General features: G+C 51.5%; 1 protein-coding gene across 1 annotated transcript in view; it reads left to right on the top strand.

Moving 5' to 3' along the window:
- The window catches only part of GALNT18 (polypeptide N-acetylgalactosaminyltransferase 18), a 316,828-nt gene that overhangs the window by 151,996 nt on the left and 141,857 nt on the right, over window positions 1-22,975 (top strand). Inside the window, exon 2 of the mRNA XM_045557525.1 lies at window positions 7,974-8,166. Coding sequence (XP_045413481.1) covers window positions 7,974-8,166 — 193 coding nt within the window. The remainder of the gene's footprint in view (window positions 1-7,973; window positions 8,167-22,975) is intronic.

The following is a 22,975-nucleotide window of genomic DNA, read 5'->3' as shown; positions in this document are numbered from 1 at the left end:
TTCTAATGGTATTGGACCTGAGACTGTCAGGGCTCCTTCCTCCCGATTAGTTCCAAGCGCTTTGCTGTCAGATTCCACTTCGTTCTTTTGGCAGCTCTGACGATTCCGGGAAGAGAAAGCCTAATTGTGGGGGCTGCTGGCAAAAGACCTTCAGCTCATGTTCTAATGCACCTCTAGAAGCAAGAAGAGAGTAAGCCTTCCACTCATCAGAATAGTGCATTTACTTATCATTATTAGGGCTCGTAACACATCAAAAGGTGTTTAAAAAAAAATCTGGAAAATCTCCCTTGGGAGCCCAACCACAAGCAGAGCCAGGAAGTCTTGCTTTGCTGGGCCATAAGAAACGCTCCACTATGATGTGCTAAAGTCCCCCTTCTCCACCAGGTCAAACACAAGCATGGTTCCCTTTTAAAAGGAGAAACAGAGGCACAGGGAGTTGGGGGTTGCCTAGTGGCGGAGGTGAGAGCTCTCAGGCCAGCATATCGGCGCCTGGCTGTGGCTGGGACCAGGCACAAAGGCCGGGACTTGGACCTCCAGGCTGGGCGTTTGGAAGAGGTGGGAGGGGAGACCCCTCCCCGACCCCAGGCTGTGGAGGTGGCACAGCGAGCTGGCGGCAGGTGAGGCTGGACCGGGCTGTTCCGGCTGCGTGGTGGTGTGAATCCCGCCCTCATTAGCAGTGCTCAGATGAACTGGGCTTTGATGCTCTGCAAACACAGCCAGGGCTTCTCAGGCAAGGCCCAAGCATCAGACTCTTTAGTGGGAACAATGGTGACTTCTCACCAGCAGGAAGCCAGCAGGCAGGGGTTCACTGAACGCCGACAAGAGAAATGTATATTTCTGGACATTCAATTAGCCCTTTTCTTTTTAACCCAAAATAAAGCATGCAACAAAGCATCTCAAAAGTGGAAGAAAAGTTTTCTTAAAATCATTGAATTGTACATTGAAAATGGGTGAATTTTATGTATGTAAATTATACCACAATAAAGCTGTGTTTAATAAAGGGAGTGGAAGAAAAGGAAAACATCCTTTAGGCATTCTTATCTGGGATGTTCAGCGGGGCTCACTCCTTTGCTCGGTGCTTAGCCTTGTCTCCCAAAGCCGGCTTCACAGCGCCTCGCCACCGCAGCCTGGCAGCCTGTCTCCGATTCACAAGGGAAGGAAACAAAGGCTTGGAAGGCTCTCTCCCAAAGAGAGCGAATGGCAGACCCACGAGTGGGAGAAGGGTCCCCAGAACGCTCTGGGAGGAGGACCAGGAGACAGGACTGTCTGTGTCTGTCTCTCACGTGAACTTCAGACGCAGGGCCCAGTGCCCGTGGCTGGCAGTGACCTGGGACACAGGCCTGCCTGTCCCAGTTTCTCCTGCCTCCTCCTCACGGGTTCTGGATCGAGTCACCACACACCCAGAGCTTCAGCTTTGAGCACGGCCCGAAGGCAAAAACAGAAATAACAGCGCTGTGGAACTGGCCGCAGGGCAAAAGCTAGGCCCCCTCCCCACCCACCCTCGAACCTGCTTAGCTACCTGCTTTGCCTGAGGGAGGGACATACAGTAAACAAGAAAAACCACAAGAACAAGAAGGCTCCATCAGTTTCCTGGGAACGCATCCCCAAAGGTGCTCGCACCAAGGGAGGAGAAGCTGAGCTGTGGCTTACAAGGAGGGCACAGCCCAGCTTGGACGGCCCAGGGCTCCTCAGCAATGTGAGCTGCGTCCCAGGTGGCTCTGTGTGCACCCTCGGCGGGGCTTGACTGTTGCTGCTGCCCAGCCTTGAGGTGGGAGCCACACACCACTTTGACCTCAGCATGAACAGTACACGTGACCCACACTCCCCCGCCCCGCCATTGCCTTGTCCTCCCCTCCAAGGCCAGAGCAGGGTGCTGGGTCCTTGCTTAGGAAGAAGTCTGGGCTACGGCCTCTTCTGTAGCTCCACTGGAAAGCCACTGGGGCCTCAGAATTTGCACCTGCAGCAATGGCAAGAGTTGGCAAACGGCTCAGCCTCACAGACGGGGGTCTGCAGGGACCTGGTGCTGGAGAGCGTGGGCAGTCAGAACTGGGCAGGGTGGGCAGCAGCACACTGTCACTTTCACTCCAAAGCCCGTGTCCTTTCCACCCGGTCGTGCAGTCTCAGCACCGCCACGATCTTGGAGCACAAGCCCGTGGGACAGCCCTGTGTGGTTGCTGCTGGCCCGGCTGCTCCTCATTCAGGTGTTCTTCCTACTTTCAGCATCAGCGGCTTCAGGAGCCTCAAAAGCCTTGGCAGGGTCTCCAGATGTGCTCCTCTTGCCTGGCTGCTTAGCCCGCACACAACGCTCGGAGCCGCGGCTGCTGCTGCATTAATTGCTCAAAGCTCTGCAAGCTCTTTCCTGTCCTACCTCCCTCCTGTCTCCGTGAATTAGCACAGAGCCTGTCATGATGTACCTGTAATTCTCCACTCTCATTAGTGGGCTGTGTGTCAGGCACTGTGGGCCATATCTCTGAGACCATATGGTGGCATTTTCCAGGTGCCCCATGTGATCATTGGTAGAACTTTCTGGAAAACAAGCCATGTACAATAGGCCTATACATTTCCATGGGGAAGCAGATGAGCTGAGTGAGTGGGCCTCCAGAGACTCATCATCCTTATTCACAGGGGCCCCTCTAGGAAGGGTTTGAGCAAGTGATGGTCAAACCACTGGCAAGACTCAGGCACTAATCGGAATACTGGCCCCAGCAGAGAGCAGGGTCCTGGCACTCCTGGTTGCACCAGGCTTCCATCTGTTAGTTGCTGGTTGGTGAAAAGATTTGGAGCACCTAGAGGGACTCTGCCATGAAGATATTTCATTGGTTTAACAACTGGTATGAGCCTTCACTGGCTGGTGCTCCCTGCTGGCACCAGAACCCCGTCCCCTTTCCACTCTCTCTGAAAGATTCTGGGGGTCTCTAGCAGGCAGGAGGCTTTCTGATTCCCACCATGACCTGCTGCTACTGCCCTGTTTGTTCATTTACCAATATCGGTCAAGCACCCACTAGGTGCCAGATGCTGTTCTAAGTCTGAGGGATTCAGCGGAGAGCAAAGCAAATCTCTGACCTCACAGAGCCACATTCTGCTCGGGGGAGACAAACAATAGATGGAAATATATATATAAATAAATACTGGGGAGGGGGCTGAATGTTGAGGATAGGCCTTGCTGAGAAAGTGGCACAGAAGAGGGAACCTAGCCACGAGGACACAGAGGGGAACGCAAGAGCCAAGGTGTTGGGCGAGATGTGCCTGGTGGGTGGGACGAGGGGCCGGTGTGGCTGGAAGGGGAAAGCCAGGGGCAGGGGTGGGAGGCCAGCGCTGGGCCTTGCAGGTGTTAGGTGGGACTTTGTCCTTGACATGAGGGAGGCAGGAGGCCACTGGAGTGTCCTGAGCAGAGAGGGGTGTAGCATGGCAATGTCTCCACTGGCCCCGGGGTCTCCTCAGGCCCCACTGGGGACTCTCCCACCTGCCAAATCACATCATCATGGTGAGTCACGGAAGGGGGACTATGCCACACAAGCTCCACCCACGTGTGGCTGTCTGATAAAGCGACTGCTTCAGTTTCCCTCTCAGCCTGTTTCTCCCTGGGACCTAGACAGGCAGCCAGGGTGGAAGAGGGCAGGTGGGAATAATAGCTCTATGTTGTACTCAGAATCCTCCAGACACTCTTCTCCGAAGGCTCTGGCTCTGCTCCTGGGCCGAGTTCATTGTGCCCTGCTCAATCTTGGCCTTGCATGAGCCCTCCCTCGGTCCCCTGCCCCCGGGATACACACCTTTCTTGAGTCACCCCATCAGTCAGACGTGCCCAAGGAGGTGTGAACCCCAGCAGTCACCTGAGTCCAAGTCCACTCCTGGGAGATGCCTTGTCCCTGGATAAGAGACATCCGAGGGTCTGACCATCACTGCATGTGTCCAGAGCCCCCAGGACCCCTGCAGAGGACCTGGCCCAGGCACTTCCCTGGCCTCTTTGCCTGTCCTCCACCGTGTCAAAGCTGGTCCTGCTTTGCTGGACAGCCATGTGTCTGCTTTCTTACTGGAGAAGGGAGCTGGGTCCAGGACTGGCTAAGGGTCAGCCACCTGTCTATGGATGTGAAGATCCTTCATCTGGCAGGTTGACAGCATCAGCATCTTTTTTTTTTTTTTTTTTTTTTTTTTGAGACAGAGTCTCACTTTGTTGCCCGGGCTAGAGTGAGTGCCGTGGCGTCAGCCTAGCTCACAGCAACCTCAAACTCCTGGGCTTAAGTGATCCTACTGCCTCAGCCTCCCGAGTAGCTGGGACTACAGGCATGCGCCACCATGCCTGGCTAATTTTTTCTATATATATTTTTAGTTGTCCAGATAATTTTTATTTCTATTTTTAGTAGAGACGGGGTCTCGCTCAGGCTGGTCTCGAACTCCTGACCTCCAGCGATCCACCAGCCTCGGCCTCCCAGAGTGCTAGGATTACAGGCGTGAGCCACCGCGCCCGGCCAGCATCAGCATTTTTCAAAGCTGGGGACCCCAGGGCAGGGTCATCTTCCCCATCTGAGCTCAAGTGGTGTTGGTGGAAAAGCCCTGATGGGCTGTGTGCTGTGTGGGTCCTCCGCAGTGGGCATGTGTAAGAGCTTACTGTGTGCCACACGCTGTGCCGAGCTCCTTATGTGGACCATCTCGTTTACATTCACAAATGTTCTATAATAATAGTACCTTCTTAGGTACTATTATTATCAACCCCATTTTCCAGATGAGGAAACTGAGGCTTAGGATAAGGTAGACTAAGCTGGTAAATAGTAGAAGTGGAGTATAAACCCTAGGATTCTGACTTTATAGCCAGTGTTCTTAACCAGTTCTTTGGAAAGGAAAGAAAAATTGAATGGAGTTCACAGAGGCATGACCTCCCCACCTAAGGGGAGTCAACTGTAAGGTGCAAGGGGTGGGGGAGGGCACACTTTTTCTTAAAGGGCCAGATGGTATTTTCAGCTTCCCAGGTCTGTGCTCTCTGCCATAGATGCTCAACTCTGCTCTTACAGCCCCAAAGCAGCCAGCGATAATATGTAAGCAAATAAATGTGATTATGTTTCAATATATTTACATAAATTGTTGGTGGGTCTTGGGCCATGGTTTGCCAGGAAAGCATGTAGAGGAAAGAATATGGGGTTTGGAGAAGCCAGACCTTTGTGCAATGTCCCTGATCAACTGGGCGACCTTGGATTAGTCATTAAACCTTTTCATTTTTTATTTTCTCCGGTGTAATAACTAACCACTCTGGATTACTTATTAAATGACGTATTTAAAAATTATCTATTGAGTCCCTTGTAAGAGCCACATACTGTGCTAGGAGCCAACAATGCCGCTGGGAACCAGTCAGAGGTGGCCTTGCCCTGTGCAGTCACACCCACGAGGATGGAGAGAGTAACCTTGGATAAGCACAGTGCCCGGCTCTTAACAGGACTCCAACAAAAATTGCTCCTTTCCCACCACAGTGCCCCAGCTCATCTTTCAGGACCCACGGGTTTTGAAGTGGTTGTCATTCATACCCACACTGAGTAAAAAGGTAGGAGCATGTGGAATCACCAGGACTTTAATATGTTTATAATACATTATTATGCAATGCAGGCCTAATTTTGAATCATAATTTTTTCATTAACTGATCTCATTTTACTTGGTAATATCCATTTAGGTATTTGAGAGCAATAAAACTACATTTCTTTTAAACATTATATGATTCAGTTGGTTCACTGATTTAGATTTTTACTGCCCCCCGTTCCGAACGAATGAGTCATACATCTTTTTAGAGATAACAAGGACCTTCAAGATCATGCAGACTTGTGCCTCCCTTCAAGCTCGCCTGGCAGGGGCGAAGAATGAACAAGTGCACCCCGAGTTCTGGGATGGAGCTTTGTCCTTGATGTATCCTAATCTGTTTAATGTTTCTGTTTCCTTTCACATCTTTAAGGAAAATTGGAGGCTGAGATGGTGTGCCATGCTTGTGTTTGGAATTCAGCACATGGAGGGTGCACGGCATAGTGGGAGGAGCACTGCCCAGGGAGGCAGACTTCCAGGGCTTGGATCCCCTTGCTGCACTTCCTTCCCTGTGTGATCCTGGGCATGTTTCTTACCCTCTCCGGGCCCCACTTCCTTTATAAAATGGAGGTGATGATAACAGTCCCTCCCTCACAGAGTGAGATGATGTCAACAGTGCTTAGGACAGAGCCTGGCTCGTGGCAGGAGGAAGCACTCAGCACGTGTTAGCTACGATGGGTGCCCAGGAGTCAGGCAAGTGTCCAGTCTGGAGGCCGCGGGGAGAGGAGCGGTGCCTTCTGCAGGTTCACCCAGTGAGCTCAGCCAGCACTGGGAGTCCGTTCTCACGTCTTTCCGTGTCTCCGGCATCGGCGTGCTTACTCTGCTTTCACAGTCATGGGCTTTCTAAGTACCCTTCTGCTCCTGATAGCCTCTGTGCACTTCCGGTGAGAGGGGCTTCCTGCCACCAGAGCACCTCTGCCATGGTAGGAGGAGCCTGGGTGTTGGAAGACTCCTCCTTTTGTTCCCAGGCCTCCTTCTCTCTCCCAGATCTCCTCTTAGGAGAGTGACCCAAGAGGAGGTGGCAGTCTGTATCCCCGAGTTCCCAGCCTTGGAGACCCCAGAGCCCTAACCTCTTGCCTGTCTCCAGCCTGTGCCTTTAGGTGGGCCATGCACCCCCTGGCTCCATACAGGCAGCTGAGGGGACACTGGCAGGGTCTCAAGCCTGCCCTTCCTGTTCCTGCCCTGCTCTGTCTCATTCCAGGCCCCCAGACCCTTCTCTTTGGTACCTCACATGTTTATGGCACAGCAGGCACTGTCCAGTGTGCTTGCCATCTCTGTCCAATCTCTCTGACTTCTGCCCTTGAATGCTTTACCTGACTACCTGTCGCAGGGAGCTAATTCCAAAGTCCTGGCCTATCAGCCCCTGTCCTGGCAAGATCTACCTGTTACCCTGCCCCCGCCCCCATGAAAGAGATTTAAATGACCTTCCCTTGCACAATAACCCTAATTACCATTGATTGTGCACTTGTTCTGAGACATACGCTTATCTGAGTGCTTTATACACATTATTTAATGTAATCCTCACAAACCTCTGGAGGGTGGGTGGGTATTATCCCCACATTACAGGTGGTGAAATTTCAGCCTAAGGATGTTGAGTGTTAGCTATGGTCACGTAGCCAGTACATGGTGGAGCAGTGATTTGAATCCGTGACTGTGTGAATCCAAAGCCTCTGCTCTTATAGGTAATAATGCCCCCTACATTTCTTGGGAAGTTCTTGGGAAGCCCTGAGCTGTCCTTGAACTGGAGTTGGGCTGCCTCCACGAAGTCCACCAGGGTTGCAATGAGCAGGGCCTGGAGTGCAGGGCGGGCTGGGGTGGCTTGGCTGTTGCCTGTGTCACTGATTCCCTATTCTGGTGGGCAGCGTCTGGAAGCAGCAGGAAGTGGTCTGGCCAGGGGTCCTCACGGCCAGGTGAATGTCACATGGTGGGTTCAGGCAACTCACAGCGGGACCCGAGAGTGGAGAGAGAGCTGGCCTGGCAAGAACTGGCCAGAGGAGTGGACCCCCAGGTCAGGGGCCAGGGTGTGGAGCAGGCTCAGGATGAGTGGGGAATGGGGTGAAGGCTGGGGAGAGAGAAGCAGAGCCCAGTCCAAGGGAGGGCCAACATCTCCAGCAGGTAGACAGACTGGAAAAGGAGGGGCTTCTGACTTGAAGCCATGAGGCATCAGCTCCTTGGCAGACCCTGTTGGGTATATGACTGTATCTCTCATGCCTAGCGGTTGTTGGATGGATGAATGGATGGATTCATGGATGAATGAGTCTTTGGGAAGCATGAAAATTCTAGTCTCCCCCCATTCCCCAAAGAAGGGGCTAAGATTGTTTTCCCCAGGGTTGTTGTGAGGAAGGGAAAGGGGTTGTTACGGCATATGCAGGGGTGCACTCTGACCCACCGTCTCCTGTTCCTTCTTTCTCCAGAGGCTCCTGCCAAGCCTGAGGAGGCAGAGGCTGAGCCCTTCACAGACTCCTCTCTGTTTGCACACTGGGGCCAGGAGCTCAGCCCCGAAGGCCGGCGCGTGGCCCTGAAGCAGTTCCAGTACTACGGCTACAACGCCTACCTCAGTGACCGCCTGCCCCTCGACCGGCCCCTGCCTGACCTCAGACCCAGTGGGTGAGCAGAGTCAGTGACTGGGCTCTTGTCAACCTGGGGAGATGGGGTCCCCGTAGTGCTGGGAACAGAGCCAGGACTGGGCATCTGGACTCCTGGGTCCCTTCAGCCAGGGTCTGTCCCCACAGCCTGCATTAGGCAAGTCACCCTCCTCTTCCCTCAGCCTCAGTTTCTCCATCTGCTCAGTAGCGGAAGGCTTTCTTCCATTAGAGATTTTGAGGATTTGTAACCTAATTTACTCCTTAAGGGCACTGGAATCATCTGGCATTCCCTTTAATATGTCATTTTAACCCAATTAGTTGCATTTTTATGAACAATTTTTTACCTGTAAATGAGTTTTTAAAGTACATCCATCTTGCATGGCTAACAAGTCATTACATCTGACAGAGAAGTCTGCCTCGGCTTCTCTCTTTGTTACTGAAGGATGTTCCTTTAAGGCTCAGTGAGAATTTTTATTACTCCTAATTATTAAAAATGTGGGCACGTACCACAGCTGAAAAAATCTCATTAACTTTTGCAGCTCCCCCCACACCTTCCTTTCCCCTCTTTCTCCTTATTTTTAAAATGTTCTTAAAGCTGCAAACCATAGTGAGCTTATAGCTGGAGTCTTCGGGAAAGGTCTTGCTGCTGGGTTTGGAGCCTATGTTCTTTAGAGGGAAAATTTGGTCCAGCTTCATAGACATTTATGGAGCACTTGCTGTATGCTCGATAAGTGGGTATGGTTGTTCCTGGCCCAGGGAGAACCTGGCTGGGCTATAGGGATGAAAAAGCGGAGGATTTGCAGAGGGAGAGAAAAATAGGTATCATTTAAAGGTTATTTGTTAAGCGCTTCTGAGCCAGCACAGTGTAGGTGCAGGGATAGAGCAGTGAACAAAACAAGAACCCCTGCCTTCCCAGAGCCGGGGTTCTAGTTGGTGGGGGGGGGACAGACAGTGAACAAGACAAAGACGGCAAATATGTAGTGTGTTAGATGGTGGTAAGTGCTCTGGGGAGAGAAAGTGGGAGAGGGAGGCAGGGCCGCCTGGCATGGGAGTGGGGGATGGCAGTTTTTTATGGGTGGTCAGAGAAGACCTCATGAAGAAGGTGACATTTGAGCAAAGACCTGGGGGAGAAAAGGAAGTGACCCATGGGGATGCCCAGGGGGAGAGGGAACTTCCCAGGCAGAGGGACCGGCAAGTGCAAAGTCCCTGTGGTAGAAAGCAGGAACATGCTTGGCATGTTTGAAGAGGAGGAAGGAGGCTCATATGGCTGGAACACAGCGCAGAGGGCAATGGTTGGGGATGAGGTCAGAGGGGCAGCAGGAAGCCTATCAAGTAGGACAGTGGTTCTCAGCTGTGGCTGCACATTCGACTCATAAGGGGAGTTAAAAAAAAAAAATCCTGATGCTGGGGCCACACCCTAGACCAGTTAGATAAGCATTTCCAGGGCTGGCACTCAGCATCCGTGTTGTTTAGAGCTCCTGCACGATTCCAACGTACAGCTGAGGTTGAGAATCACAGAAGGGCTTGTAGGCTGTTGTAAGGTGCGTGGCTTTTACTCTGTGAGGTGGGATCCGAGGGAAGGGCTTGAGCAGATTAGTAAAATGCTCTGATTGTCACTTGCAAAGGCCCCTTGACTGCTGTGCTGAGAATAGGCTGAGAGGCAAGGCTGGAAGCAGGGAGACCCGTTAGGAGGCCTCTGCATATCCAGGTGAGAGGCGGTGGTGGCTTGGACACCAGGGGAGCAGGGGAGGTGCTGGGATGAGGGGGTTGGATTCTAGAAATACCCTGAAGTTGACTTCAACTAAGTGCCACAGGGCCTGAACCTGCAAGGGGTGCTTCCACACCTCCCCTGTGGTGCCAGGCGACTTCTCTCAGCCTCTTTTTCTAGACAGAAAAACCGTCTCACTCCTCAGCGAGTTCTCTATGCAAGTGGCTTTAGCGTCTGGTGGTTGGTTTCTCTTTGCACATGGACTTGGAAGGCTCAGTCTAGCTCTGTTTCAGCTCATGTGCCAGACACACACCCCCAACACTGGAGAGTTGTCGGTGGACCACTCACAACAAGTGTGTGCTTGGGTAAAACAATGCCTCCTTGTGTCTGTTAATTTCCATAAAAACATTCCTGCCTGGTAACAAGGCCATTGCTTGGCTCATCCTGTTTGACTCATTTTGGAAACATCTTTTCAATAACTTAACTCTCATCCTATTTCAGATCAGACTGGCAAATATTTATATAGTGTGAGCCACGTTTTTAGACACGTGTTTGTCACTTTATTTATGGTAGCTCCTTGAGTCCTCACAGCAACCTTCTCATGTAGGTACTATGATTACCCTCCATTTTACAGAAGGGGAAAGTGAGGCACAGGGAGATTATATCTCCTGCCCAAGGTCACTAGTGGCAGAGCTGGGGTGTGAACCCAGGCAGTCTGGTGATAGAATTTGTACAAGCAACCACTGTGCTATACTGCCTTGAGGTGTCAATTTGTGTCCCTCTAATTGGGGTGGTGGGCCAGCTTTAACAATAGCACTGTTTGCTTACCAGTTCAGAAGGGAGGAAGGTCTGCCTTTGCATGTTGGAAAAATTGTTTTAGTGAACATGAAACATTGCCAAGGCTCAGAATGAAGCATGGGCTCTGGCTAGTGTTGGAATTTGGATTGAGGCGGAGTGGGTGAGCCTGGGGGAGGAAGCTCATGTTAACAGCAGTCCCCAGAAGAGTCATGCTGGGTGGCTTCTGCTTCTGCCTGAGCCCTGTACCTCTTGTTAACTCCTGTTTGCTCTTGGGGACTTCTGTCCCTGAAGGGTTCCTTGGATTCTGCACTTTGCTCATGGTATTCTTGGTGCTGCTCTTCCAAATTCTAACCCTGATGTTATTCTTGTCTCCATTCCTGGACCACGGAGTGAGTGTTCAGAGTCCTGCCCTAACCTTCTGGCCAACACTTCTGGCTGGTCCCTTATTTTGTCTCCTTTTTTCTTGGTGCCAAAACATATAATCGGACCCACCTTGTCATCTGGCTGAGATAGGGCCACAGTGTGCTCAGGGCTTTATACACAGGACAAGACATAACCAAAAGGAAAAGTGTCCATCCAGCTGGTTGCTAGGCTTCATTAGTTAATTTATCCAGCTGACATTCACTGAGCACCTGGCTTGTGCCAGGCACCCAGCAAAGGATCAGGCAGACAGAGGTCCTGGAGCTGACACTGAGGTGGGAATCGGAGCGGAAGGTGGAGGATGGGCAAGGCAGGTGACCAGAAAGCTTCTTGGCCACCTCCCAGCCCCTGTGGGGAGGAGTCATCCTCGCAGGCTTCTAGGAAGGCAGGGACTTGAACTTGATGGCCACGGAAGCCCTGTCCCTCCCTGGCCTCGGTGGCAGGGAGGCTGGGCCGGGAGGGCAGCTTCTGCAAGGACCCTCCCTTTGCTGATGTTGACTGCCCCTCCCCTGGGGAAGGAGGCGCATGGGCATAGGAAGTGCAGCAGTTTTTCCAACCTCATCTCTGCAGAGAGAGGACACACTTCCTCAGGGTGCCAGGCCCCTCGGCTTTTGGGGAAATGAAAATGCCATTCATTCTCTCTGTGGTGTTGGAATAGCAGGAGCAGAGTAGGCCCCTCTGCCATCCAGGTAGGAAGACCCAGGGGAGCCAGGACATTGCCAACCTCCTTGGTGAAACCTCCTGGACCTCACCCTACCTTTGCCAGGGCCGGACAAGGGTTTGCTTGCTTCCTTTCTGGGATGGGAAGACACCCACCCTCAGCGCTCAAGGGAAGAAAAGCTGCATCTCAGCCTGGCTGCTCTCTGCTCCCTCCGTTAGGTCCTAACTGCAGGCTCCAGACTTTCTCTGTGCACTTCCTCCTGCCTCGTGGAGTCCACCCTCTTCCTCTGTACTGGTAGGCTCCCAAATAACCCAGGAGGGGAAAAAAGAGGAAAAGGAAAAATCAAGTCTTGATTGGGGGGTGGACTGCAGAGGTGTACACATTTGTCAAAACTCACTGTGGCTGGGCTCAGTGGCTCACACCTGTAATCCCAGCACTCTGGGAGGCCGAGGTGGGAAGATCGCTTGAGGCCAGGAGTTTGAGACCAGCCTGGAAAACATAGTGAGACCCCACCCCTACAAACAGTAGTGAGGTAAGCTGATGCCACTGCACTCTAGCCTGGGCAACGGATCTTAAGTGCACACTTCAGTGAGGGGTTTTTTGTTTGTTAGTTTGTTTTTTGAGACAAGGTCTTGCTCTCTCACCTGGGCTAGAGTGCAGTGTTGTCATCATAGCTCACTGCAACCTCAAACTCCTGGGCTCAAGCGATCTATCTTCCTGCCTCAGCCTCCCGAGTAGCTGGGACTACAGGTACACGCCACCAAGCCTGGCTAATTTTTCTCTTTTTAGTAGAGACGGGGTCTCACTCTTGCTGTTGCTCAGGCTGGTCTTGAACTCCTGGCTTCAAATGATCCTCCTGCCTCAGCCCTCCAGAGTGCTGGGATTACAGGCATGAGCCACTGTGCCCAGCCCTCATGTCACATTCTTCAGTGCAAGCAGTGGCTGTTATTTCCAAAGAGGGGCCACAGGAAAGTCTAAGGGACAAGCGCCTGATCTCGTGGGGATTGTGGGTTTGCGCAGGAGAAGCGGGAGCTCCTGGTCTCAAGCTCCAGGGCTGTCACGTTGCTATGGCAACTCTATGGCCTCCCTTCAAGGTAGCTCAGGGCAGAGCCTCTGGCAGGTGCTACGTCTGCCTCTGGCTGGGAGATCTTCAGAGTCTCCTGAGCTTTGTCATAATGACTTTGCCTTCCTCTCCAGTGTCCCCTGAGGTCCATGTTTCTCCCTCCCAAGGGTTAGGGTGGAGTAGCTCTTGGGCTGACAGGTAGGTTAGGGCCTGAGGCTGGGGCCTGAGGGATGGTAAAGGTGGTTAGGATATTTTCTGCAGTCCTAGTTGGGGCCACCTAAGACAGATTCTTATAGCCCACAAGGAAGTCCTGGGTTGGGGGCTGGAGAGGTCCTGTGTGAACATGAAAGTGGGGAGGAGTAGGACAGGATTGCAGCAAAGAGAGGATACAGCCCGGAGCCAGAGGCACTGGCCTCCCTGGGAGCAGGTTAGGGACCCTCCAAGGTGGCTGTGAATGTTTGCTGCCCCCACTGTGGGCGTGGCCACAGGTTTATATGTATGGATTGAGGGGTTGTGGGGTCTGGGTGGGCAAAATTATTTTAAAAGTCCAGACTCCAGATAGATATCTGAGCTCTCTGAACAGATCGCTGGCCTCATAGGTAGGCAGAATAGTGGCCTCTCAAAGCTGTCCACATCCTGATCCCCCAAACCTGTAAATATGCTATGTTACATGGCACAGGAGAATTAAGGTTGCTAGTGAGATGACTTTAAAATAAAGATATTTTCCTGGATTATTTAGGTGGGCACAATCTAGTCACAAGAGCATTTAACAGTGGAAGAGGGAGGCAGAGTCAGAACCAAAGAGATGGCAACATGAGGAACACTTGACCAGCCACCGATGGCTTTGAAGGTGGAAGAGAGCCACAAGCCAAGGCATGTGGGCAGAGCATGAAAACAGACTCTCCCCGAGAACCTCCAGGAAGGAGCACAGTTCTGCTAATACCTTGATTTTAGCCCAGTGAGACCTGTATCGGACTTCTGACTCCCAGCACTATAAGATGATAAATTTGTGTTGTTTAAGCCAATAAGCTCATAATAATTTGTTACAGTAGCAATATTAGTATTAGGAAACTAATACAGTATACAACTTGTTGCACGGGATCCTATGGTTAGAAGGGCTCTGTGATTTGTTTAACACTTTGCTGTCACCGTGTTAGAATGCTCAATAATAATTTTTAACAAGGGGTACTACATTTTCCTCTTGCACTGGGCCCCACAAATTATGTAGCTCATCCTGGGTCAGGAGGGGGGTGGCCCTGGGAGGAGCAGCTAGGACCGTGATTGCTGGACCATCTGGAGTGGCTGCCCATGGGCTAAGGATTGGTGCTGTACAACTGCTTAATGTGCATTTTCTCATTTAACTTTATCCTCATGTCTCTCTGAGGTAGTTACCATTATTCCCAAGGGGAACACTGAAAATGTGCAAGGTTAAGAAACCTGTCCAAGTTCCCACAGGTGCTATGCGGCAGAGCCAGTATTTTTACCTAGGTCTTGTGACTCCAGGACACTACCTCATCACCTTGCCCAGCCCTGCCCTGCCCTGTGAGCTTTTGTGGTTGGGGATCTTGGGCCCGTGGAGAAGACCCAGAGGTCCATGGAAGATATGTCCCCTATGAAGACAGCTTCAGGACAAAGGGATAAAATAAACATCCTTAGTAATGATTCTGCTGCTGCATTGAAAATAGTAACTGCACAAACACAGTTGGGGGAGGAAATGCTCTTTAACAAAAGTACTCCAGGAAAATACTCTGGTTCTTGTTAATGTTCAGGTCATTATGGGCCAATAGTATGATGTTGTTGTTCTTAAAGGAAATGTAATCTTGAGCTATATTAATAGAAGCATAATGTCTTAAAAGAGGGAGGTGATAGTTTTGTTCTACTCTGCTACTCAGAGTAGCGCAGTTGGATTTTAAAAGATATAGAGGAAGTAAAGTATTTAGAGGAGGACATCCAGACGAGAAACTGGGTAACCTGTCAAATACATGAGGTTTCTGCTTAGATTATAGAGTAGTGGTTAAAACCCAGTTCCCTGGGTTCCAAGGCAAAGTCTCTCGTTTACAAGCTGAGTGACCTCCAGCAAGTTACCTAGGGATGCTGTGCCTTCATTTCCTATCTGTAGATTAGGGATGGTAATCACAAAGGTTGAATGTGTAATACATGTACAGCTCATGGGACACTGCCTGAGACACGAGAACTGCTGTTTGACTTGTAGTTACTTGTATTATCTGGCTCTCGGGGGACATCATCATGACTCCAACTACCTGAAGGACCACTACGTGGACAAGGAGCACGTGGGACAGGGCACTGCCCAGGCGGTAGATGAGAGCAGGGCCAGATGGGCACCGCAGGGCAGATCAGGTGGAGGTTCCCAGAGAGTGACTTCTCCCCAGCGCCACAGTTCTGGGCATCAGAGGCTGAGCCCTGAGCTAGGCTTTGCTGGAGAGCAAAGATATACCATTCTCTTTTGGGACCTGCCCTCCCCTCCCCAGGCAGATCTATGGGCCCTCCCTCCTTTGCCCCAGCAGATCTATGGGCCCTCCCTCCTTTGCCCCAGGCAGATCTATGGGCCCTCCCTCCTTTGCCCCAGCAGATCTATGGGACCCAGCCTCCCCTCCACTGGCAGAGCTATGGGCCCTCCTTCCCCTGCCCTGTTGGATCTATGGGACCCTCCCTCCTTTGCTCCAGCGGTTCTATGGGACCTTCTTCTCCTGCCCTGGCAGATCAATGGGGCCCTACCTCCCCTGCCCTCCCCTGGCGGATCTATGGGCCTGCCCTACCCCAGCCAGCTGATCTTCCCTGCCCCCTATTCCTCAGCTCTAGTTGCCCCGGCCTGGCCTGCTCACCAACAAGCCCACCACACAGACATCCCTGGTTCCTAATGTGACTTTCCCACCCGATCCAGCTGACTTTTGTCCCATGGGCAGCTGTCCATTCAGCCCCAGGGATCCCATATTCCCCAGATCTCTATGATGTTTTAGGAACCAATGGTCTCCCTGCTTCCTGCTAATTGTTTGCATTGCAAATGATTCTTTTCCCTATTGTCCTACTTTCAGTCTACATTTTATATAGCAGATCCTTTCTCTAAGCTGGTAAATCCACCTGAAATGATGTCTGTTGAACTTCTGCCTCTGGATGAAAGTTGAATGTTTTGATGATCTCATGCACTTAGTAGTTTACTTGTCAGCGATTCCTGTGCCAAGTTCTACTCCTAGATCAGGCCTGGCCTATTTCTCTTGTGTTGCAGACTATTAAAACTCCCGGTTCTCAGCCACCCGTCGTCTCTTCCACGTCTGGGCCAAATGTGGTATCTGGCCAGGCCCCTGAAGCCCTGGGTATAATTAGTGTCCCCACCCTTCCTCCCCTACACCCCACTTAACCCCCTCCCCCAGTGTATTGGATGATCCGGGCTTACTGCAACAGCCAGTCAGGGAGTGAATGTACAACTGGGTGATTCCAGTCCCAGCAGGCCACGGTGGGTTTCCCACCCACAGAGCCCATGAATTCAATGGGCTTGAATTCATTGTGTTGCTTATTAGTTCTAGTATTTATTTGTGTGTGCGTTCAGCCAGTCACCAGGTGCTTTCTGAGTTCCTACTCTACGCTGGACAACGTGCTAGCCACTAGGGATACCTGGTGAGCAAAGCGACCATGGCTCTGACCTTGTGTAGCTTATAGTCTAGCAGAGACACATTTGTTAAATAACCACATATAAAAACGCATTACAGTGGCATGAAACTCATACAAAGAATGAAAGAAGAGCAGAGGAGTCTGTGAGTCTCCTGGGGAATGGGACTGCAGCCCAGAAAGTGAAGCGTGTCTTTCTCTCTACTGGGTTGTGTTTGTGCTCCCAGGGAGTGGGGGGCTAAACCTGCACAGGTGATCGCAGGTGGCTGGATTCTTGTAGGCTGACGCAGGCCCTCAGTCACACATGCTGAAGCTGCACAAGCAGGCCCTGGAGAAGGGCAACGGGGTTCAGGACATCCTGGACGGCCCCAGCCTGCCATCCTCCTGCCTCTGCTTCTGCTGTTTCTCGCAGTGGCTCCTGCCCACGTCTGCAGTTCACTCACTGATGGTGCTCTGCCCCCTCCCTGTCATTTCTGCTGCCCTGGACTTCTGCTTTCTGCTTTCTTGGATCTCTCATGTCCAGCCTCCCCAGGACGAGGGGCTGAAAGAGTTGCTGACCATTCTTCAATATTGTGAGATCCAACTACACAGAGCTTTGTGCTAGGCTGTCTCGTAGGCCGACAGCTGTTTGGGACTCAGAAATCAGCCTCTGGCTCCATCAGTTGTGAGTGAACTGGAGATGCCACATGGCAGAAGACGCAGCAGGCTTCATATGGGGAGTCACCAGGGAGTCACCGGGATTGTTTATCTCAAAGGCAGCAGCGTCACAGGAAGACAGTTTCAGGTGTCAGGTGCTCAGTAGCGCTTATAGCATTTGTCCACGTCATCATTTCCCACTAGAGATAAAATATCCTCTCCATTTTTCATGCACACTTAGCAGCCTGGAAGCAGGTCCTCCGTTTGCCCCCTCCCAGGTCTCGGGTTGCTAGTGACACAACACTGCTGTCTCACCAGGTGTACCTCTGGGTGTGGGTGGAGAGGAAGGCAGGATCCATCACTTAGCAGGGCTATGAGGACAGGCTTTGGAGTCAGAGGAGCCCAGGTTTAAACCCTGGAAGATAACTAACCATCATGACTCTATTTCCCTTGTCTGTAAAATGGGGATAATTATATTTACCATATAGGATTATAGGAAGGAATAAAATGGAGAAAAATAATAAAAATATCTGTGCATCTCTCAGTGTGGTTTATCGCATATTGTAAACACTCAGTAAATGGAAACTTTTAGTATTACTATTTCTAGGTGTTCTGCATGGAGTCCCAGGGCAGGAGGGGCAGCCAGCACCACTGTGGTCTCCTAACTCCAGAGGTCGTGGAGATACAGACCCCACGAGAGGGAGGGAAGGCTTGACTGTTCTCACGGCCAGTGAGAATCCCCACCATGCCCTCATCCTCGGGTTTCATTAAGTGCAGCAGACTGGGTGCTGGCAGGCCTGGGAATCTATCTAATCTGGAAAGGTCTGGAAGAAGCAAGACATGTACCCGAGTGAGGCTGGAGGAGGACCACCTAGGAGTGTCACCTTCTCACTTGCTTTGTCCTGGTAGTTCCCTCCTCTCTGCTCCCACAACCCCGGCAGCGTCGGGCCACGCGCCCAGTATGTCTTGGGACAGACCCCAGTTCACATTCTACTTTGATCTTCATTCTAGAAGAGGTCTGCCCACTCTCCCCACCCCCCAGGCCAGGCGGTCTCCATGAATAATCTGCTCTGATGGGCTGGACCTTGCAGATTTGCTGAGGTCAGAGAGAAGGGAGGACCTGCCATCCAAGATGAGGTGTCCATTGCAGCGGATGAAGTCTGGTTGCCGCCTTGGGTCTTATCTGGTGGCTGGGAGCCAGGCTGCACCTCACTTGGCCCTGCACTGCCTCCCCTGGTGACAGCACTGGAGCTCCTGGTATAAATCTGCCTCATAAACAGCTCAAAACCATCTCGGGGATCTCTGCAGGGAGGCTCCTTGTGTAGCTGCTCCCTGTCCCCGCATCTCCTTGTGTGTGCAGAGATCTATAAAGTGAAGTTGTCGTGACCATCAATTCCGGCTTATTAGCCAACCACGTCACTCCCTCTCAAAGACTCCTTCTTTTCATCTCTAGTGGAAAATGGCTCAACTTTGAACAAGAATAGAATTAAAAAGGGAGCTTTTATGGCTTAATTTTACAGGAGAATGTGCCTCTGCTCAAAATGAGCAAGGGCTTGCTGTCATACAGTTAGGCGTCCTCAGGCAGCTTCCACACGGAAGCGCTGGGCACACCGATGTGGCTCCTGCAGTTCCACATCCTCTGGCCCTGCCCTGCAGAGGCCAGTGTGCAGAGGCGGGAAAGAGGCTGTGCGAGAGTGGCTCAGGGTCTTGGCCGCGGCAGGAGTGTGTGGCCCCATCCTGGAGGGTCCGGGTGCTAGGGGAGGACATCTCAGCGGTGTGAACAAGAGAGGCAAGGCCCACAGGGCCAGTGCTGGGTTGACGGCCAAGCGAGTGGCCGGACTCTGGAGCAGAGGCTCAGGGCTTGGGTCCAGAGCAGTCCTCTCCCAGGGCAGCTCGTGGAGGTGTGCTCCTTTTGGAGAACCGGGCCGTAGCATGAAGGCTTCTGCCCTGAGTTTGGCATCCCACGATGACGATGACGGTGTGGCAGGAAGCATGTGACATCTGCCTGGCATGCTCTCTTCTCCCTCTTTTTGCCTTCTCCCCTTGGCAGTGTAAGTTCTGCATCCGTGTTGAGATGAAGATGAGCCTGTGTGCTGACGTGGTGTGTACCTGTGTGCTGGGGAACATGAAAGGGAACTTACTCAACAAACGCCGGTGGAATGGAATGCCCGCTGTTTACCAGACACTGTGCGGGGCAGCGGGCAGGCGGCTGTGGGAAGGCCAGGCTCTGCCCTCGAGACCTGTGGTCTAGGCACGGGGCCCCACCTGCCCTACTTTTCTTAGGACCTTTGGTGCTAACACTGGGGAGGTCCTAGGAAAGCAGGACAAGTTGGTCACCCTGTCTAGTCAGGATGGCAGTAAGGGGATGTTGCTTGTGGCATTTGGTGGCAACAAGGTGCTGGTTGGGAGGGAGGGAAAGTTTGCAAACTATTTCTTTAATGAGATGTCTTCTGGTTGCCACGTGAGATAAAAGACCCTCAATCTTGCAAGGGAAGGCTTCTAAGTGACAACTTCTTCCTCTTGCCCTGTTCTATGACCAAGACACAGAGCCGAGAGGTCAAGTGGCTTGTCGGTGTCCACACAACGAGAAGGGGCAGAGCTGGGACAGCACCTGTGTGCCCTCATCTTTCCTAGGAACTATGCCACTGCCTCGGCCTCATCTTTCTCATCCCAACTACTCTTCACCTGTCTGCTCACCTGGACCCTGTGGGTCAGGTGTGGACAAGCGGACAGCGGAGGGAGGGTGTGAGTGACGGGGAGAGGGGCACGCGGTGTGCTGCCACTGGGAGCCCCTGAGCAGTTCTTGGGAGAGAAGAGAAAAGAAGGGTGTCAGGAGGTCAGCACGTTGGGCCTGGAGGGATCACTTAATTACAGGGTAGAGAAAGTGACAACTTCAGGAGACTGAATGTGAGGAATTGGGGCCATCGATGCAGGGGAAGGGAGAACAGGAGGACAAGAGGCTGCCTGGGGGTGAGAGGACCTGACTCTCCTTCAGGGAGAGAAGGTTCGTAAGAAAAAGGAACATCCTAATATCAGGGGCATGCGCATGTGTGTAACATGTAGGCCGTATGTCAAATAAGCAAACCTGTTACCTTTGCTTTATTCCAAAATCACTCCCTGAGCACCTATCGTGTGTCAGACCATGGTCTACAGTTGGGAGACAGCCTGGTACCAAAACAAAGCCCCTGCTCTCAGGGGGCTTCATCACCGCAGAGGGAGACAGCAAACAAATGCGAGTATGATGCCGTATGGTTGGTGTTCAGTTATGTTCAAAAGAGTTTTCATATGAAAACTTTATGTTCAAAAGTCTTTCATGTGAAAATTGCAATCAGCAGACTTTAGCTTGTAAAACAAATATGACATTTTGATTCTGTTTAGAGAAAGAGCATCAGGAGACCAGCTTACAGGGACCCACGGCTCAAACCATTGTGGCCGTTACTGGGAGAAATTAAGATCGGTCCCCTCGGAAGAGAGAGAGGCTGGGTAATTACATTCAGAATTAAGAAGGGAAGAGCAAAACACCTGGGAACAACCCAGAGATCCGGGTAGTGAGACCCTGAGAACTCAGAGGAGCCCCCTGGGGATGTGCAGAGAGACACAGGGACGCAGTCTTCATTGCTGGTGTTCAGTGGGGAGGACAGTGAACTTGTGCCTATATGTTGACCTTCTTGGGAGCGACCCATTATACTTATATGAAAGGAGAATAAAGACCATGTGCTATTCGTTTGACCGTGTATGGTATTACTTTTTAAATGCAGTTAGCAAGTTGTGTGTGTGTGTGTGTGTGCGTGTTAATACTAGTCTCTATTAGTTTCCACGCCTAGGAAAAGCCCAGATGCTGGTCTTGATCACCATAAATAAGTACTAGCTAGAATAATTACTTGACTGTCAACCACAAATGTTTTAATTGCTGTTATAAAAATTGTATTCACAGCAGCAAAAAAACCAAAAAAAAATTGGAAAGGGTCTGATGAGCTTAAGAAGTTATTCCAGTCTTTCTCCCTTGTTAAAATTCCTCCCTCCACCTCCCTATCTCCATCCTTTCACTGCAGTTAAATAAGCTGGTTCGCTCCTCTCGGGCCACAGCACTGTCTCCTCAGCCCCACAGGACATGTGCGTGACTCACTGCTGTGTGCTCTGCCCTTTTAATTTCTGATCCAATCTCTCCTGCTCAGAGAGGCTGCCTGACCACCCCTTCCAGAACAGCTGCCACCATGCTGCCCTCTTACCCCGAGTTGCTTTTCATCTTAGCAGTTGCATGGAGTTGTATCATTTCTTTGCTTCCGTGTTTATCTGTTTCTCCCATCACAGCATAAAATCCATGAGGACAGAGACCTTGTCCACTTCCTGCTCTGCCCTGCACTTCCTACAACAGTCCCTGCCTGGTGGAAGGAGCTCAATAAGCATTTATTCCATTAAATACAAGAAAGTGAATTCTCCACCAATCTGTTTAACTTGATGGTTTTATTAAAATTCTAAGTATGAAGTGGATTTGGGAAAAGGCTCAACTGGTTCCCCCATCCCCCTCTGGTGAGAGAGGAGAGCTGGAAATAGAATGGGGGAAGTTTCTGTAAATTTCTGGTAACCATAGAGACGGTGATTTTAGTTTATTAATCTCATGCTCTTAAGCAGGCTGGGGCCCCATGGTGATTTCTCCAAATTGCTCAGTGCTGGTTATCCCGCAGCCTTCCTCATTAAGGAAGAGCAGGCCCATTCCCATCCTGCAGCACTTTAATTACTGACAAGCAGGAGCCCCGTGCTATTATGCTTATGATCGCATGTTCTATCCTGGCCGCGCCTCCCACTTTGGAGCAATGGCTTATGGTCACCAGCCCTGGACGCTTGGAGCCTTCCATGGCAGGTGGTGGGTGAGGGCAGCCTCCTCTCCAAGCCCAGGGCCTGGGACAGGGGGTAATTTCTGCCCTGTGCTTTCATTCAGCTATACTGAAGAGGGGAGCTCAGTGCCTCTGGAACAGCATTGAGTTTCAGGCAGGGAAGGGCACCAGCAGTGGTTTCCTACCCACCAAGACTATGCTTGCAGGGCAAGGAATTGCCCTTGGGAATCACAGTACCTCTTATTGTCTGGCCTCTCATGGGGTCTGATTTCAGCGTTGTGGGTTCCTCTTCATATGAGGAGTGGCATGCAGTCTTTTATGAGTTTGCCTCAAGTCCTTTGGGTAAGAAATTTCCAAATGCCTTCAGGGTTTCAGTGCGGCTGGGAGAAATGGGCCAGTTAAGGGCTGTGTCTTCCATGGCTACTTCTTTGGGGAGAAACTCTGGTTCAGATGTCTGTCAGAAGACCAGAGTTGGGATCCTGTCTTGGCAGCAGACTCACAGTGCAGCCGTAGATGGGGACTCAACCGCTCTGCGACTTGGTGTCCTCATCTGTGAAATGGGATTGGAGTTGGTCCTTTCCCCCGTCATTAGTGTTGAGACTCTGACTCTAGCTCCAACCTGGTTCTGGAAGCCGGCTCCCTGCGATGAATGAGCAGCAGGGAAGACCCCAAGCAGTGTGCTTTCTGGAGTGAAGGGGAGTACAAGTCTCTAGGAGGAGAGTTATTTCTCTCCTGAAGCTGGATGCCTAAGGTCTGGCCTCACCCAGGTGTTGGTTGCCATTTTGGAAATACTAAGACTTTACTTTGGTTTCATTTTCCATCCCTTTGGATTTAACGATGTTGAGTCATTCTCCCAGTAAACACTCAGAGACTACCCTCCAGCTACCATGTGCTGCACAAGGTGCTCACGTTCAGCTGGAATAGTCACTGACAAATTCATGCTCAGTTGTGGAGCACACTGGTTCCAATAGCTGTGGGCCTTTCTGCTGCACACTTACGGCGCATCTTAAGTGTATCAAAGAAGAGGCCCGGGGAAGAATGTGGACTCCTGGGCACGGGTGAAAGCTGGAGCCAAGACATGGGGTG

Source organism: Lemur catta, chromosome 7 (assembly GCF_020740605.2).
Source record: "Lemur catta isolate mLemCat1 chromosome 7, mLemCat1.pri, whole genome shotgun sequence".
Lineage (NCBI taxonomy): Eukaryota > Metazoa > Chordata > Mammalia > Primates > Lemuridae > Lemur > Lemur catta.
The sequence above is the reverse complement of the archived record's forward strand: the minus strand, read 5'-3'. Positions and strand labels throughout refer to the sequence as shown.